This window comes from Takifugu rubripes, chromosome 2 (assembly GCF_901000725.2).
Source record: "Takifugu rubripes chromosome 2, fTakRub1.2, whole genome shotgun sequence".
Classification (NCBI taxonomy): domain Eukaryota; kingdom Metazoa; phylum Chordata; class Actinopteri; order Tetraodontiformes; family Tetraodontidae; genus Takifugu; species Takifugu rubripes.
In genome coordinates this window covers 11,287,229-11,303,564 of record NC_042286.1, presented here as the reverse complement: position 1 = coordinate 11,303,564, position 16,336 = coordinate 11,287,229, and the positions used below count along the sequence as shown (strand labels likewise).

Genomic DNA, 16,336 nt, shown 5'->3' with positions numbered 1-16,336 from the left:
GTGAATCTGGCCTCGTGACAAAGGACATCGCACCACACCTCTGCCTTTCTCCTCAGTGGGCAGCGGCCCCTTTCAGCCTGCTCAGAAGGAACAGAATAATGGCCGACTGCCTCCACCCCCCCTTCTCCCCCTCATACCCTGTTGCCTTTAACTCTCACACACTCTCCAACTGACTTCTTGGAGGGAGGTGGGAAAAAAGAGAGGTATGCTTCAGCCCGCTATCGGCTGAGTGAGCGAAAGAGGGAGGGAAGAGAGAGAGAGAGGGAGGGAGGGAGGGAGGGAGGGAAGTTCCAGCTCTCTGTTGTTGCTCTCTATCATTCCCTCACTGACCCGAGGAAGTGGAAGAAGAGAGAGAGAGAGAGAGAAGAGGGCTGGAGATGGATCCTGGCACAGCTGTGTAGACTAGAACGTGCCGGCGGGAGGACGCCCGTGGATGCCCGGCCTCCGCCTCTCTGGGATTACCTCACTGCCTGAGCCCGGGGACGCCGCCGCAGCAGGTAAGGAGGGGAAGCCCTTCCCGCCTGATTGCTCCTGTGGCCTTTAGCGACCTCTTAGTGCCGCCGCGCGTCATGAAAGGCGAGCGTCAGGTACGGCACACGGCGCCCACGCTGCTGCCTAGCTGTCATCAGCTCATGAAACGCAATAAGAGGCTATTGTCTGGGAGGACAATACACACACACACACACACACACACACACACACCAGCACCACCTCCTTTACTGTCAGGTCACATGATGTGCGGGGGGCTACTTAATTCAGCTCACTTTTTTATTACCCATTCAAATCTTGTAGATTCGTGCATGCGGTATTCATCAGAGACAAGAGGCTAGTCTTGGTGCTGCTGGGCTCTGGCAGGAGGACGGAGTCATGAATCAAACATGAATTACATCTTATATCAGGGAATGAATAGACCCTTCTCTTGTGCAGGGTGTGTGGGGGTCCGCAGGACCACGTTCTCCCCTCTTTAAACGTTAAGCGTGCTCTTAATTGCAGTGACTTTAAATGTCAAATGCGTCCCGCCAACGTTGCTGTCATCAGTGGGAAATGTCAACCCCTCGGGATTAAAGTCTGGGCTAAAATATCTAAATTGTTGTCAATCCCCCCGATTCCCAAAGCCTCAGATATGAGTCACTTCTGTTCTGTAGTGTACTGGCCCAACTATATCCCATTCCATAGCAAATGGAACCAGATTCTATGTGTCATTGCACAGTTACACACACTGTATTTACAGTACACACACACACACACACACACACAGAATGTAGAACGTGGAGCATGTGAAGGATGATCTCTCATCCTGATTATTTATGAAATGTAATGGTGCCAAGATGGAATCCGTCTCATTCCCATGAAGTCATCTCCCTCTTCAGTGGAGACACATGCGTCCTGCGAGCCTCCACCCGTTTGGGGGGGGTGCTGCCCCCCAGCTGATGGGTCCTCTGTGTGTTCACTGAGATCACCTCTGACGGGAGACAAAGAGAACGGCGACGTGACTCATCGGCATTCCTGTCCTCGCTGCAGCCTTATCAAAGCTGGTCCGGAACGTTCCCCAGGCTGGATCGGGGCCTCTGGGGAGTGACGGAGCTGATTGTCGGTGTTGCGGCCCGCAAACGTCTCGACAGCAAATCAATAGCGCGGCCGCCGTTTGAGCTGGATCCGAGGCGGCCGGGGCGTTCGCCGAAGCGGCATCGATTTCCACCGTTTCTGTCGCCGGAGCTCCTCCGCTGAGCCGGGGATTCTGGGAGGCTTGGGATTATGTCACAAGCAAACAATGCACCGTACTTTCCAGGTGGCCCAGCGGTTGACAATCCCCTGCGACCGTTCGGTTCGTCTGCGGATCATCGGAGTTGCGGCGGGCGCCGTCTAAAAGGCCATTCCCTCGGAGGATACGCACATCTGTGGGGTGAGAACGCCACCGCATAACGGAGCGAGGGCTGCCAGCGGTTGGTGTCGCCTCCACGCCGCACGTCTGCTGGGCCTCAACAACAGCTGTCAGCGACACATGCGCAGCTCCGGTCGGATAAGGGCCCCTGCCTGAAATTCCAGAAATGCGGTTTAGACACATCGGGATATTTCGCAGAGCGGCCGTGCTTATAGCTCACGTTCCCTCGGTTTAAAAATAAGCTCCTTAAATCCATAGCAACTCGAAATCTTCTCGAGCCCGGCTAAAAAGGCCGCAGGATGGCACAGTTGCTCGGTTCCTGCCCGGTTCTTGACGTCTAAGAATACGAGGCGAGGCCATTGGCGAGCTATGTCTAGGACATAGGAGCGCATCGGGCTGGATGAAATGACATCACCGTGACTGTTTCAGTGAACCTGTCACGGTGATGAAAGCCACACAATGGCCTCATCAGTCCGGTGATGTCACCAACACCCAGGCAAAAACAACAACCCCTATTTACCCAAAAGCAACCACGACTGGATTCTGCTCGGCAGTGCTGTAATTTCAGGCGGCGAGACTCAGCCGGGACTTTATATTGTATATTTCTGTGCCGCTTGCAACAGCAGCACTCATTGTTGTTTTTGCTAAGCTAACATTGTACCGCAGACACCACAACACCAATACAACACAACCCCCAAAACCTTCGGGTTTACCGAAGGTTTCTTCATTGTTCCAAATGTAGCAGAGTGTGAGACATTTACCATCGAAGGTCCGACACACACACACACACACACACACACACACACACACACACACACACGCGCGCGTGTTTGAATAGAAGTTGTTTAAAGTTTCTGTGAAATATGTGACAGAGACGTCCAGCAGACGCATGTTTAGCATCTAAAAATGACTCTGCCTTCACTTTTGCTATCATCCACGCCTCACCCTTGCAGGTCCGTCTCACCCTCACATCCGGGCCCGGCCCAATCGCCCATGTGAGGCTAAAAGCAGCTGCTAACTGATAGCCCTGAGCTAATAATAAGTGACAGAAATAACTGGGTAGTAGCCGTTTGAGTCGTTTGGACCAGTGCTGTGCCTGCTTGTGCTTATTGGGGGACCGTTGAGGGTTTCAGCTCGCTGTTGCACTTCATCTGTAGGTGCTGCTGGTTTGGCAGTTTACGGGTCTGGATCCGCTCCAGTGCCATTATGTTTGACATCGCTATGAAATATTCCCGATGGCGTTCCACCGGGGTGGATATTCCTCTCTCAACTGATGATGACCTCTTTTATTTTACGTCTGAAAGGCTCTCCAGCAGCCAATAAAAAAGACAGAAGCGGCAGTCTGCAAGTAAAGATTTTAATGTATAGTCTCCAGCCGCGCCCCCGCCAGTTGCATCGAGTTACAGGGTCATGTGACTGACTTCCCCAGACTCCGCAAAGCTGCAATTACAGATGCAGCGACGTCGCGTCTTCTGATTTATGAACTGCACATGCTTTCGGAGGCCTCTGCGGCAGTTCTGTGCGTCTGAACACATAATTACAGATGGCGGAACAATCAAAATAAAGGAGCTGCGCAGTCACCGCGACATATGTCCGCCTTGCATGTGACCCGCCCCGGCTCCGCCCCCCCAGCAGAAAAGTGACATCAGTCGAATTCTGATCGTGTTGGCATCTAGATGGGAGACATATGGCTGACCCCGCGACACCGGCCCGTATCTAGATGCTGCATACCTTCTGCTGGTTCTATTCATAGGACGACCAGAACTCGATCTCCACCTTCATCCCCACGGTGTGAAGACGATCCCACAGCCACGCCACGATGGTCAAAGAGCGCCACATGCTCCAAGGGCTGATGACCATAAAACTCCGGTCAAATGTGAATTCTGGAGTTATCCAGTTATTCAGGTGAACAGCACGATGCGATATGATTTAGCTTGTAAGAAATGTAAATATTCTAGATTTCGCCTCATTTTTCTGATGCCTCCATGCATCTACAAGCATTGATCTGAAAACAAAAGAAAGAAAGTCCTCGTCACAGTGTGAGCAAAGACAACCAAAGCTCGAAGGAGGGCAGCAGCATGTAGCCTCTTTTGCAGGACTCACACGCTAGCCAGCGTAGCTACGAGATGGAAATAGCAAGAAACTTTGGTCTCAAAAGAATCTGATCGGATCTGATCGTTACCATTCGCTGATTAGTTCCAGTCACGTAGACGGGCTCGGCGTCAGGGTTCACGCTGGTGCGCTCGACTCGAGCCGACGAGCGTGTTTGACTTAATCTAACAGATGGAGGTGAGCGGCGCACAAACTGCACGGAGCGTGTCGGTCGGGGGATTGTGAAGGATGCGAACCAAAGTCTTCTCCGCACATCAATATTCATTACGCGTGTTTCCACTTGTAAGGATTTGCTGTTATTTCCCCGCCTGGACCGCGGGCCTCCCGCGGGGTCATGCGAGATTCGGAGCGAACGCGTACGGAACCTCCACCAGCGATCATAACTTCGCTATGTTTCATGAGTCACTGATTACAGGGACGCGTTAGAGCGGATTCGCGAAGCCGAGCCAGGAGGTTTAAGCCAATAATGCGAAACATACGTGCGAAGAATCCCGGCGTTCACGTCAGGACGCTCGTTCGTGAAGCCCTAACTCATCACCGCCGAGGGGATCAGGTTAATTTGGCATCAGGAGAGCACTACAGCGTGAAACCTGCCACCGCCAACGGCGGCGGGCCAGCTATTAAGGTTACTGTCACTATTAATGTGATTAGAGGAAGGGGAGCTGTTAACGTTTCACGTTTGGATTTATGCTCTGGAAAAATGCAATTATGTGTCCGTGTCCATCTGGACAGACTGTCCTTTTCTGACCCGGAGCTCTCGAAGGTGACGGTTACGTCAAGCGTGACCTCAGAGGTCACTGGCTGGAGCGGAACGTGCATTAAAAATCCTTCCACTGAGAAAAAACCCCCCAAAAATTTCAATATCAGGTGGATTTGCTGTAGCTCCGCAACTCAAGTACGGTCGCGGATTTGATTGAAATTCCCAAATCTTGGCAGGGGAGCATGTTTTCCTTTTCAAGACGGAAGGGCTCCTCAAGCAGAGAGCAATTTCTCAGTGTTTTCTGGCCGGACGTGCTGCCAAACGCTCGCATGCAATGAGTTTTTCCCACTCCTTATTTAGTCACCTTGGGATTATGGTGTGAATATGTCAAACTCACTGAATAAATCACTTCGTTTTCCTCGAGCATTGTTTTTATGTGCAGCCGTTCGCGCCCTCGGCTCGGATGAACCTGGATGCGTCACATCCTCAGCAACACATCTCGGTTTGGCCAGAGCAAATCCGAAAAACCGCAGATTTGAATCTAGGAATAACATAAAACACACTTCACCTAGGAGAAAGTGGGCGTTAGACGGTTTCATTTTTTTGCCACTTAAATGAGGAAAAACCCTGGATTCATTTGGAGTTATTGAATATTAGAAGGCGGCGCGGTGGTTAGCACAATGTGTGGCCACAAGGTTTCCACATTCTGTTCTTTAACTGTAACGTTGCCTTTTTGCATTTTCTCCAGCTGCTCCAGTTTCCTCCCATAGTCCCAAACCACGCACGTCGGTTTGACTCCAAATGGCGAGTGTGTGAGTGAATGAATGGTGAGAGGGACCTGTGATGGAGGGATGACCTGACAAAGCAACCCTGAGGCTCCAGCACCCCCATAACGCTGGCTAGCAATAAGTGGCAGTTAGCTTACAGAGCCATGCAAACACTGCATTAGCTGAACCTCCACATAAAACCAAATTTGAGGGTGTAGATTAAACCCATATCATCCTTTCACTGAGATCTTTTTCTTAAATACTACAGATAGCTGTTCAGAACTTGAATACATGATAAAATTAGGCCAATACTTATGCTACACTATAACCTTCGCTAGTCTTTGCTGCTGTTGCTCGTGCCAGTGGAGGGTGTGCATGGAGTTTTACTTACTTGCAAACCACTGGCAATGTTTTAAATAGGTCCCTTTTCCTATTGGAGTGAATGCACGTGTTTCTTTATGGCCTATAAATACAGATATATGTGACAGCTGGAGGTGCTCAAACCCCAGGAGAGATTAAAATTAGGCTCAATCTTTGTGGTGGTGGTGGGGGGGGGGGGCTTCCTGGGTATGATTGTGTGTTGATGAAAGTGCAATCAGAGACAATGACAATGGTTTAGCTGCCATAGATACGGAAGGGCACTGCGGTGCCTCCGAGGAGAGGCTTATTGTTATTTTCCCTTAAGACAACTGGGAATGTTGCATGTCAGACTGGAATCCAGGCTCGGAATCCCCATTTGTTCCTCTGAGGTATTTGCGAGGGTCAAGGCCGGCGAGCAGTCGAGCTGGATCAAAGGGCTGTCGACAGTCAGCTTCACGGACCTGCAAACATTGAAAACTCGTCTCTTTTAAAGGACAGATGCGTCCAAATGAAAACATCAGTTTGCTGCGACGCTGAGGTGTTTTTTTAACCGACTTATTTGCCACAGGAATGATTTCAGTCTCCATTCTTCCCGTAACAAACAGGGACGGTCCGTCAATACACACCGTTGCTCTTGAACCCGTTTAACGTGTCGTGTCGCTGTCAGCTCCACTCGTCTGTGCTGAGTGATCCGCTATATTAGCTTCTCTGGGGCCATCATGGCATCTGCCCAGATACTAAAAATAAACCCAGCCCGTGTCCAGCCGGGCTTTCGTATCCAGGAAAGCTGCACGGGTCACTTGCACAGAGATCCAAATTTGTGTGTTTCGTCACCCGCGCCCTCGGTGGTGCCCCAGGGCGTCCCTTTGGGCCTGCGCTGTATAAATGATATGAAGTGAATGAAAGAATCGTCAGCTGGAACCTCGCTGAACTCTCAGGACTTGGTGAGGGCGTCCGTCCGTGTTTAAACCTAGAGATTTTTCTGTTGTTATCGTGGCCCCTCCCCTCTCGGGTGCTCTGGACTTTTTTCCTGGAAGCAGGTGATTCAAAGAGAATAGTTTCAAGCGCCATTAGCATTCGCTGCAGTCTTAACGTCGCTAGGAAAAGATAAACTTCCCTCTTTATCCGATCTTTCGGACCTCGCGTGTGGAATGTCAAGTCTCTCTCCTCCGCGATCCCATTGGCTCATTTTTATCTGATGGGATTTCATGATTCCTGATTGGCCGACGCCGTTTTGCCCCGATGGAGTTCATCTCCTGGATCCCAGAGTGTGTTTCAGGGGTCAGGTCAGCGTGCGTTTGAGATATTTCCATAGATGTCGCTGCAGGTCCCCCTCCATTAGTGTCAGAACGTTGCTCTGCCATGTTGGAGGACAAACAGATCTGAAGATAAACTCTATTACTTGTTGATATTTATTTGGATGAGTCAAAAATCTGTTTTGTTCCTCTGCAACCGCCGTGGAATCAGCACTCTAAAAGGGAAGAGGTTGAGTAGTTTAGTGTGCTTCTCATGCTAGCTCTCGCTAACTCCTACGCACCGCAGCTTCCAAATGAGGGTTAAAATGACGATAAACACTGTCAAATATTCCGAATGTCCAAATCTCTCAGTTTGCAGTAGGAGAGGAAGCAAGTGTGCTGAAGTCCACTTCAGCCTGACGTGCATCCTGACAAACGTCTGGACATGAATTCTCCCTCAGCGTCCGTTACTGACGGGTTGATTTTCAGAATAAAATGTCCAAACCCGCCTTTTCATGTCAACAGGGGAGGTTATAGCACCCACGGGGGTCGTGAATGTGATCAAGAGAGAGAGAGGGGTGTGTGAGGAATGCTCGTACACACACAAACACACACATGCAGAGTGTGGGTGGGTAATGGATAGGCATATTCATTCCTGGATAGGAATTGCATGTGTTGAAGTTATTTGTTAAAAGTGGGTCAGTGAGGCAGCAAATGTGAAGCTTTAAAGTGGGCAGATATTAGGATCCAATTAAAGGACGAGCTCGCTCAAAAACAGAGGAACGGGAGACGTTTCTGATTAAAGGGAGCTTTGAAAAGGACAAAAGTCATCAGAGATGCTAATCAGCAAATCATCCCCTGAATCGCCCCAAAACTCCAACAGATTTCTTGCAGAATACTCTCTGTTCTCTCATTCAGGGTGATAAAATCGTCCATAATCGTGTTTCTGATGGGTTTTTCTGTTCTTTACCAGGTAGACTATGAGGTCCAAAAGCGATGGGATAGAGACCCGGGCCAATGGCGTGCTCGGGGTCCCACAGGGAGACCACGCCATCAGCCAGGAGGAGGAAATGGGCCTGCCTGTGAAGAAGCTGATCTCAAAGGTTCAGCAGCAGGAGGACGAGGACAGGATGATGGTCGTGGTGACCTCTGACAAAGAGAAGCTGCTGACTGATTCGTCAGAGAGTGGAGAGAGGAAAGAGGACATCGTGGATTTGTCCAGGAAAGATCTGCTCAAACTTCTGGGGATCATGGAAGGGGAAGTTCAGGTGGGTGGGTGTGGCTCTCTGGCATCTGTTCGTATCTGTAAAGCTCCAACAAACTCATTTTGATGGTTCAAGCGTTTTCTCTTTTAATGGACAACGGCTCCATCCTGTGGTGGGAAAAGGAAGTTCAAAACCCGGGAAGCAGAGGTTCGAAGAGATTAATAAGGTCATTCTGACTGACCTGTGGCCGCCTGTCTGTTCCTGTTTATCCTTTATTTTGTGGCTTGGCATCAGCATCACAGTCAACTGTCTATCAGGCCGGTTTATCTGTTGCCTATATTTTGTATTTTGGTGCAACTCGCTGCAGACACAACCAGCAAAACCAACTTCAGTCATGCTGTGACGCCGTCCAGCTTCTCACGCTGCTGTTTTCATTTTTTACGCGCATCAAATGCAGCAACTTTGGCGATAAATTGTCCTCTTTACGCCTAATTTCTGGTATGCAAAGATAAGGACGTGTTCTTAGCTTGTATGTAATGTAATGTAATGTAATGGCGTGTCAGTCCAAACTTCCATCATCTCTATTGTTTAAGGCCAGAGAAGATGTTATCTATATGCTGAAGTCCAGACCGGCTCCCCCTGAGGCCCTGGAGTCACGTTATGGCTCCGCCGTCCCTGGATCAGCTCTTCAGGCTCTGCAGAGGGACCGTTTCGCCGCTGGTGAGCCACACGGCCCCGGTGTCAATCAGAAGCCTGTCGCTGAGGTCAGTAGCAACAGTTCCTTCATATTTCGGCGTGAATTCGTTTTGAACGCGTCTTTGCGGTTTCCCAGCTGGAGCGTCTGCAGGAGAAGCACAAGGAGACGTACAGGAGGATGCTGGGTCAGCTGCTGATGGCCGAGAAGTGCCACCGTCGCACCGTCCAGGAGCTGGACACGGAAAAACGCAAGCACGCCGACTACATGAACAAGAGTGACGACTTCACCAACCTCCTGGAGCAGGAGAGGGAGAGGTGAGGAGGACAGGAGTGGGTCACCAGGGAAGGGTTTCATCAATACAGGCACATGGAAACAACTTTATATGGTTAATATAGAGAGTAGTTGGAGTTAGGGTCCGGTTTGGTTTCAAGGTTTGAATGATGAGGATGATGAAGGTTGCGATGATGGACGGATAGAGAGTGAAGAGGTGAATCTGAATGGAATCTAGGGAGAAACTGACAATAACGAGTGCGTGAGAGATGCTCTCAACAGCCAAGTCCAGCTTTAGGAACAGCGGAGGGACCCGGGTTGAAGGTTCAGCGGGGAAGGGGCCCGACTCGCTGCTCTGGGAAAGAGGAGCGTCAGGGGTGGGATGTGAAAGAATAAAGAGAGGAGCAAATCTCCCATGACATCATCTCTACAATGAAGTCATCTATGAGGTTGTGACCAGGCCTGTTGGTCAAGGGGGGATGTGGGTCAAGGGGGCCTGATGGAGAGGGAGAGGGTCTCCTGCGTTAGAGGCTGGAGGGCTTCATGAAGGGGCCTCACGGGGAACAAACGAGCACGATCAGGACTGCGAAGATGTGGCCTGAATATGTATGAGAGCGGAGGCCCGACGGGTTCACACGCTCACAAACACAAGCCTTTCAGTCACACACGCGTGCAAAGAACCAGCACAATCTTGAGGAAAAAATATTGGAATCTACTTTCTGTCATGACCTCCAGAAGTGCTTTTGTACACTAAAACCATCCGTCTGCTGACCCCCCTCCTCACCGCAGGGGGCCGACGTATGACCCGTTCGGAAGGTTAAAACCGGACCCGCTGGTCATTTGGCAACCAGCGTGGCTCCGTAGAATATCTGGCTGGAAAAATGGGAAATTTCGGTCTTGTTATTTCTCTGCGTTACACAAACGACGTGTGAAACAGAGGCGAGAACATCTGTTGTGTATCTCCAGACAGCATAACCAGCCCTGTGCAGCGCATCATCATCATCATCATCGTCATCATCATCGCCGCTCCCTCCGTGTGATCTGGAGAGGGTGAGGACGGCAAAGCCAAACGTCTGCAGGAATGCAGAGTTCGGGGTCGGGAGACGGCGTAGCCGCCCGGCAGCCGCCGTTCGCCCAGGCCCTCCTGGGCGTCCATTTCTGAAGCCAGGCACTTAACATTTTTAAGTGGCGTGGCGGTACGCGCGTTGATGAACGAGACAAAGCTGCAGCGTCTCGGGGAGTCACGCGAACAGAATTTTGAAACCTAAAACCGCGGGAGATGTTTTTCTTAACATTATCCAATCATCCGAGGGGAACGAGCGGCGCACGTGAACCTGCTGCCCTGCTCCTGTATCTGATTCCCCTCTTTTAACACCGCATCAGTCTTACGCCGCCGCCGCCTCTCTTGCCTAACGTCGAATGCTCCTGCTCAGTCCAGAGGGCTCATTACTGCACACTGCGTCGTGTTGACAGGTTTTTGGCAGTTGGTGTCTCTTTTGGTCCTCGGGCCCCCCCGACACAGAGGGCCTGCAGCGCCTTTCGGGTAGAGGACAAAAACGTTTGCAGGTCACGTTATTGATCGCACCTGCTTATTTATCTTATTTTAGATTTCGCAGAGCATAATCAAAACAAGATGATGCGTTCATGCGCATCTTGTCGATTATTGGCAGGCAAAGCTCTGCGAACTGCTCCTGTCCAAACTGAGGATCCCCACTTTCGCTCTCTAGCTGACGATGTCTTTAGATTCATTGGATTTTTCTGTAGGTGTTGCGATGGGTTCCTAAGTAGAAGAACATCTTCACCTGTGGGGAATCACCCAGTTCATCTCTACACTCTCTGCTTTCCTCATCACATGCACTTTGGTCCACTTTTCCCCAGAGTGGAACTACAACTCTCCATTTTCCTACAGCTGCTTTCCGGTCCGCGGAGCCTGAATGCTGTGTATTTGGGGAATGGAGATGTGGTTTGAGTTAAATGAAAATGTAATTTTCATCTTCAAACTCTTGACGATGGATTACAGTTCTGGGATTGTACTTTGGGTTTTACACACTTTTATGGAAGCTTTCATGAAATTCGGGGGGGGGGGGGGGGGGGGGGGGGGGTGTTTTTGCAAACCACTCCTCCTGCAGCGAAAGTTCCACCTCCTCAACTTTGTGTGGCGAGCGACAGAGACACACATTCACATACGCTCATATGGAGGGGGTGATACTGAGGTCTGGGGGTGTGATGGGGAGCATTCAGTGGAAAAGCAGCCTCTAAAAACTTTGGTAAGGATTGCCGTTAAATATTGGAATTTCACAATATTTCCACAGTTGGGTGAGTTTAAAGGTATTACAAAGTTTCTGGAATCTTTTCATTATTGTTTAAGTTCTAAATGCTCAGTCCTCCAGAGTGCACTGGATTCTATATCACTTTGTTTAATTTTGCAATGCAAACATGTTCAGGAAGTGGCCGAACGGGGAAAAAAAGGATGCTGGAGCTTCTCATGCGAACTGTTTTGCATGTATTTAGATGGGATTTGAAATGGGAGTGGACATGAGCTGCATAGAAAGAGGCCTGGAAACAAACATCAAAAAAAGTCCTGGTGAAACCTTCACAGAGTGATTTCATGTTCTCAGTCTCAGATGTGTAAATCCCAACCAAAAAATGGTGTTGATGTCAAAAAATGACAAAATGGGAGGAGCATGTGACATCGCCTGTAATTAAATGGAACAGAGATCTTTATGTTTCATTGCTGATGTTATTCTCCGAAATAAAACAGTGACATTAATTATCCTGTTTTTCTACATTTTAGACTGAAGAGGTTGCTCGAAAATGAGAAGGCCTACCAATTAAAAAAGGAGAAGGAGCATTCCAAACGTCTGGAAAAGCTGCGTGAGGAGCTGGTGAAGCTGAAGTCTTTTGCCCTGATGTTGGTCACTGAGCGCCAGCAGCATCTTGAACAAATTGACCAAGACAGCCAGCGGGTCCAGGAACTCGGCCATCAGCTCCAGCAGCGGGACCAGGCGCTGAGTGAAGCCAGGGAGCGTTCACGGGAGGACGGACAAAAGGTCCTGAGTCTGGAGGCTGAGCTGAAGGAGAAATCTGCCAAACTTACCCAACAGCAAGAGGACATGAACGCTAAGCTGGCCACGGTAGACATCCACAACCGTCAACTTAATGCTAAACTTTTGGGGCTTTCACATAAAATGGAGGAGCTAGAGGAAAACAACAAAGTCTTAAAGAAATCTGAGGAGGAACTGCAGGAACTGAGGGAGAAAATCAGCACGGGGGAGTGTGGGAACACCAATGTCATTGCTGAGCTGGAGAACCTGCGCAAACGAGTTCTGGAGATGGAGGGGAAAGATGAGGAGATTACCAAGACTGAAAAGCAGTGCAAAGAGCTACGAAAGAGACTACAGGAAGAGGACGCAAAGAGTAAACATCTCAGGCTGGAGGTGGAGAAACTTCAGGAAAGAATGATAGAATTAGAGAAGCTTGAAGGAACCTTCACTGTTAGCAAGTCCGAGTGTGCTCAGCTACACAGCACCCTTGAGAAAGAAACGGGTCTTACCCAAGAGCTTTCTGATGAAGTCACAGCACTGAGGATTCGATTGAAGGAGCTCGAGTCTTCCGAACTCAAGATGGAAAAGTCTGAAATGAGTCTCAAGGATGACATGAGCAAGCTGAAGTCACTGACGGTTGCCTTGATGGAAGAGCGCAAAACTCTGGTCGACAGATTGAAGTCGGATGAGAAGAAAAACGAGGATTTGAGTAAGCTCGTCAAATCTGAGCAGGGCAAAGTTATGGAGGTGACTGAGAAATTAATAGAAGAAAGCAAAAAGCTTCTCAAATTGAAGTCAGAGATGGAAACCAAAGTAGAGGCGCTCACGCTAGAAAAGGGTGAGCTGAGCGCTAAGCTAGCATACGAAATGGATAAAACTAAGGATCTTAATTCAAAGGTCAGCCAAATGAAAAAGAGGTTAGACGGGTTCGAGCAAACCGATAAACTATCCATGAAGAATAACGTTAAATGTGACCCCGTAAGAACGTCCGACAACAGCAAAAGAGAGGACAACAAAGTCAAAGAGCTGACGTGTGAAATAGAGCGCCTGAAAAATCGCCTCAAGCAGCTCGAAGTCGTCGAGGGGGATTTGATGAAAACGGAGGATCAGTACGACATGCTGGAGAAACGGTTCATGACGGAACAAGACAAGGCCAAAATTCTTTCCCAACAGGTGGAAGAAATGAAGAGTCTGATTGCAAGAAACAAAGCAATTGAGAAAGGAGAGGAGGAAAGCCAGGAAGAAGATCTCCGGCAGCAGTGCAAGCGAGAGGAGGCAAGAACCAGGCAGCTCCAGGCTGACGTTGTAGCGCTCAAGGAGAAGATCCATGAACTGATGCACAAAGAGGACCAACTTTCCCAGCTCCAAGTGGACTATTCTATCCTACAGCAAAGGTTTTTGGAAGAAGAGGAGAAAGCCAAAAGCATGAGCTCTGAAGTTTTCCAGCTAACTAAAGATCTGGAGATGGCAAAGCGTCATAGCCGGGCGCTCAGGCCCAGCCTGAATGGGAGGAGGATGATGGACGTTGCCGTGACATCCACAGGCGTACAGACAGAGTCATCATCCATTGGACCCACAGAAGAGGAGACCCCTGCTGTGTTCATCCGCAAGTCCGTTCAAGAAGAGAATCATATTATGAACAACCTCAGACAAAAGTCCCTGAAGAAGCCAACAGAGAAGAGCGGTGTTGAGCGTTCCCCTTCATCGAGCGGCGACCTCGGAATGAAGAAATCCTGGATTCCCTGGATGAGGAAAAAAGACTCAACTCCAGAAGCCAACTTGGAAAAGCCTCTGCATATTAACGGTAGCCATCTACGATCGGAAGTGACCATGTCCCAAATGCAAGGGCAGCCGGTTCACATCCGAGTAACCCCAGATCACCAGAACAACGTGGCCACTCTTGAGATCAGCAGTCGCACAGCCGAGGAGTTTTACTCTAGCTCAGCCCCCATGAGTCCAAACGCCTCCCAACCAAAGTCCAGGATCACAATCATACCCACCTACTCTGCTTCAACCCAGAAAAGAAAGTCCACCACCGGACTCCTGGGCCCCGAAAGAGCAAAGTCTCCCGTCACCATTACAACAATATCCAGAGCTAAATCCCCAGAAAGCAGCGGGACTCCCCACTCTTCCTCAGGATGGCCTCTGTCCCCTGTTCCACTCATGACAGTGAGCACTTCTATAGTCCCCAACACATCTGCCTCTCCAGAACCCCAGGAGATGACCATGGGCCGGGCCGTTTTCAAGGTTACCCCCGAGAAGCAGATGGTCCCCATGCCTATAAGAAAGGGCCCCAACAACGCCAGCATCATCGCCTCCGCCGACGACAACAAGATCCATATACACCTCGGCAACAGCGTGACCCCAAAGATGGTCGTCAGGCCCGTGGCCGCTGTGATGGAGGGCAAAGAAATGACCCTATCAACTGGGACGGTTCTACGCTCCCCCCGCCAACTGGGCACCACCGCCACCAGGAGCACACAGAGCAAAGTCACCAGCAGTATCACTATTTCTCCTGTAGCGTCCACCACAGCTAAATCCTCACAAAGCAGCGTAAGTTTTCCATCACTTTCGTTGCTTTGTGTGATAGCGTTTTCCCATGTCGGGGGACAAAAAAGCCGTAATTAGTATTTTTAAAAGCAATATTGTTCAAACCTGTTGCTTCTGGCTTGACCAAAAGATATCGTGTTATATTTAGAGTACTGATTTTAAAGGCATTAATCTATAAGTGAATGCATTTCCGAAAGCATTCGACAATCCTTTGGCTTTTCAGCTATGATGTAATATTTTCATTAAGTTATCCACTCATTTTTGACAACCAATGTGTTGACTAACAGCTTCCTCCCTCACTGACAAACACGTCAGATGAAGCAAGGCTGTGTCGGTGTTTCACTGAACCTGACAATAATCTGCTCATTGTGAACGGGATAGATAGCGTGACAGAAATGGCCCTATGGGCCGGCCCCACACACCAAAGCTAATGATATGGCATCCTGCCACCCCGCTACAAGCATGCTGCAATTTATATTTCATATTCAGGATTTACGGAGTTTATTCACAAACAACTAAACAAGGCCCAGTGTCCTCTGGTGGAACCGAAGCAGCACACTAAAACCAGACCTGGACTATGTCTAACTGCTGACCAAAAAAAGTCATGATTTCAATTTTCATCAAGTTCCTGTAGCAAATCCGATAAGTAAAATCACAATCTGCTCCTTGCTTTCATGCATTTATGTCCCATTTTCCTGGTTCTCCCTCTCTGTTTACCAGGTTGGGCATGATGCCCAGGCACCTCGCACAGGGATGACCCGCATTCCAATGTCCAAGAGCCTCAAGACTGGAAAAGCTGTGCTGGGATCTTTGGGAATATCCAGTGGAATGAAGCTTGAGTCACGAGCTGAGAGTCAATCTATGAGGATAGAAGTGAAAAAGACCACTGCTAGTAACGTTTTACAAACTGGAGGGAAGGGCTGAGTGAAATAAAAATACCAACAAAGCCTTTTTATGTGCAAATGACAGATATGCTTTCTGTATTTTATAACTGTTCTGTTAGATGTTGTATCTGAATGCGCAGCTAATAACTGAATAATTGCTTTGGGTGTTTGCCTCATTTATAAGTTTGTGGGTTACCTTTTATTAGGACGCTATACTGAATGCCACTTTTCTTGTTTTCATGTAAATTATGTCTGTAAATGTTTTTACATAAGTCTTTCAAATAAATTTCCCCTCAAAGTGCTGTGTGGCAGGCTCAGTTACTGAGGAAAAACAAGCTTTTCCCAGCAAAGACGGAGAATCCTGTTCACATGTGCACTTCTGGCAAAAACGCTCTATCCATTTCATTAAGATTGCTCCATTTTCCAGTTACTAAATGTATATACTATATCTATTCAATATATACTATATATTTAGTCTATTTTTCCGATTTGTGTTTGAAACAAGCAGCAAAAAAAGTTGTTAAAATAATTTTCATTTCTCTTTCTATACTGTTTTTATATGAAATCTAACACAATCGACCGTGATTATAATAATGGCCTATGTTATAATTACAGCAAGCTTCTGTTTAT

General features: G+C 48.8%; 1 protein-coding gene across 1 annotated transcript; it reads left to right on the top strand.

Moving 5' to 3' along the window:
- The first annotated feature begins 326 nt into the window (after positions 1–326).
- On the top strand, positions 327–16,090 carry LOC101071790 (filamin-A-interacting protein 1-like). Its single transcript, XM_029832928.1, has 6 exons — positions 327–497; positions 8,030–8,324; positions 8,855–9,025; positions 9,094–9,272; positions 12,023–14,825; positions 15,543–16,090. The coding sequence occupies exons 2-6, from the start codon at positions 8,037–8,039 to the stop codon at positions 15,744–15,746; spliced, it is 3,645 nt and encodes a 1,214-aa protein (XP_029688788.1). The 5' UTR covers positions 327–497; positions 8,030–8,036; the 3' UTR covers positions 15,747–16,090.
- Positions 16,091–16,336: the final 246 nt, after the last annotated feature.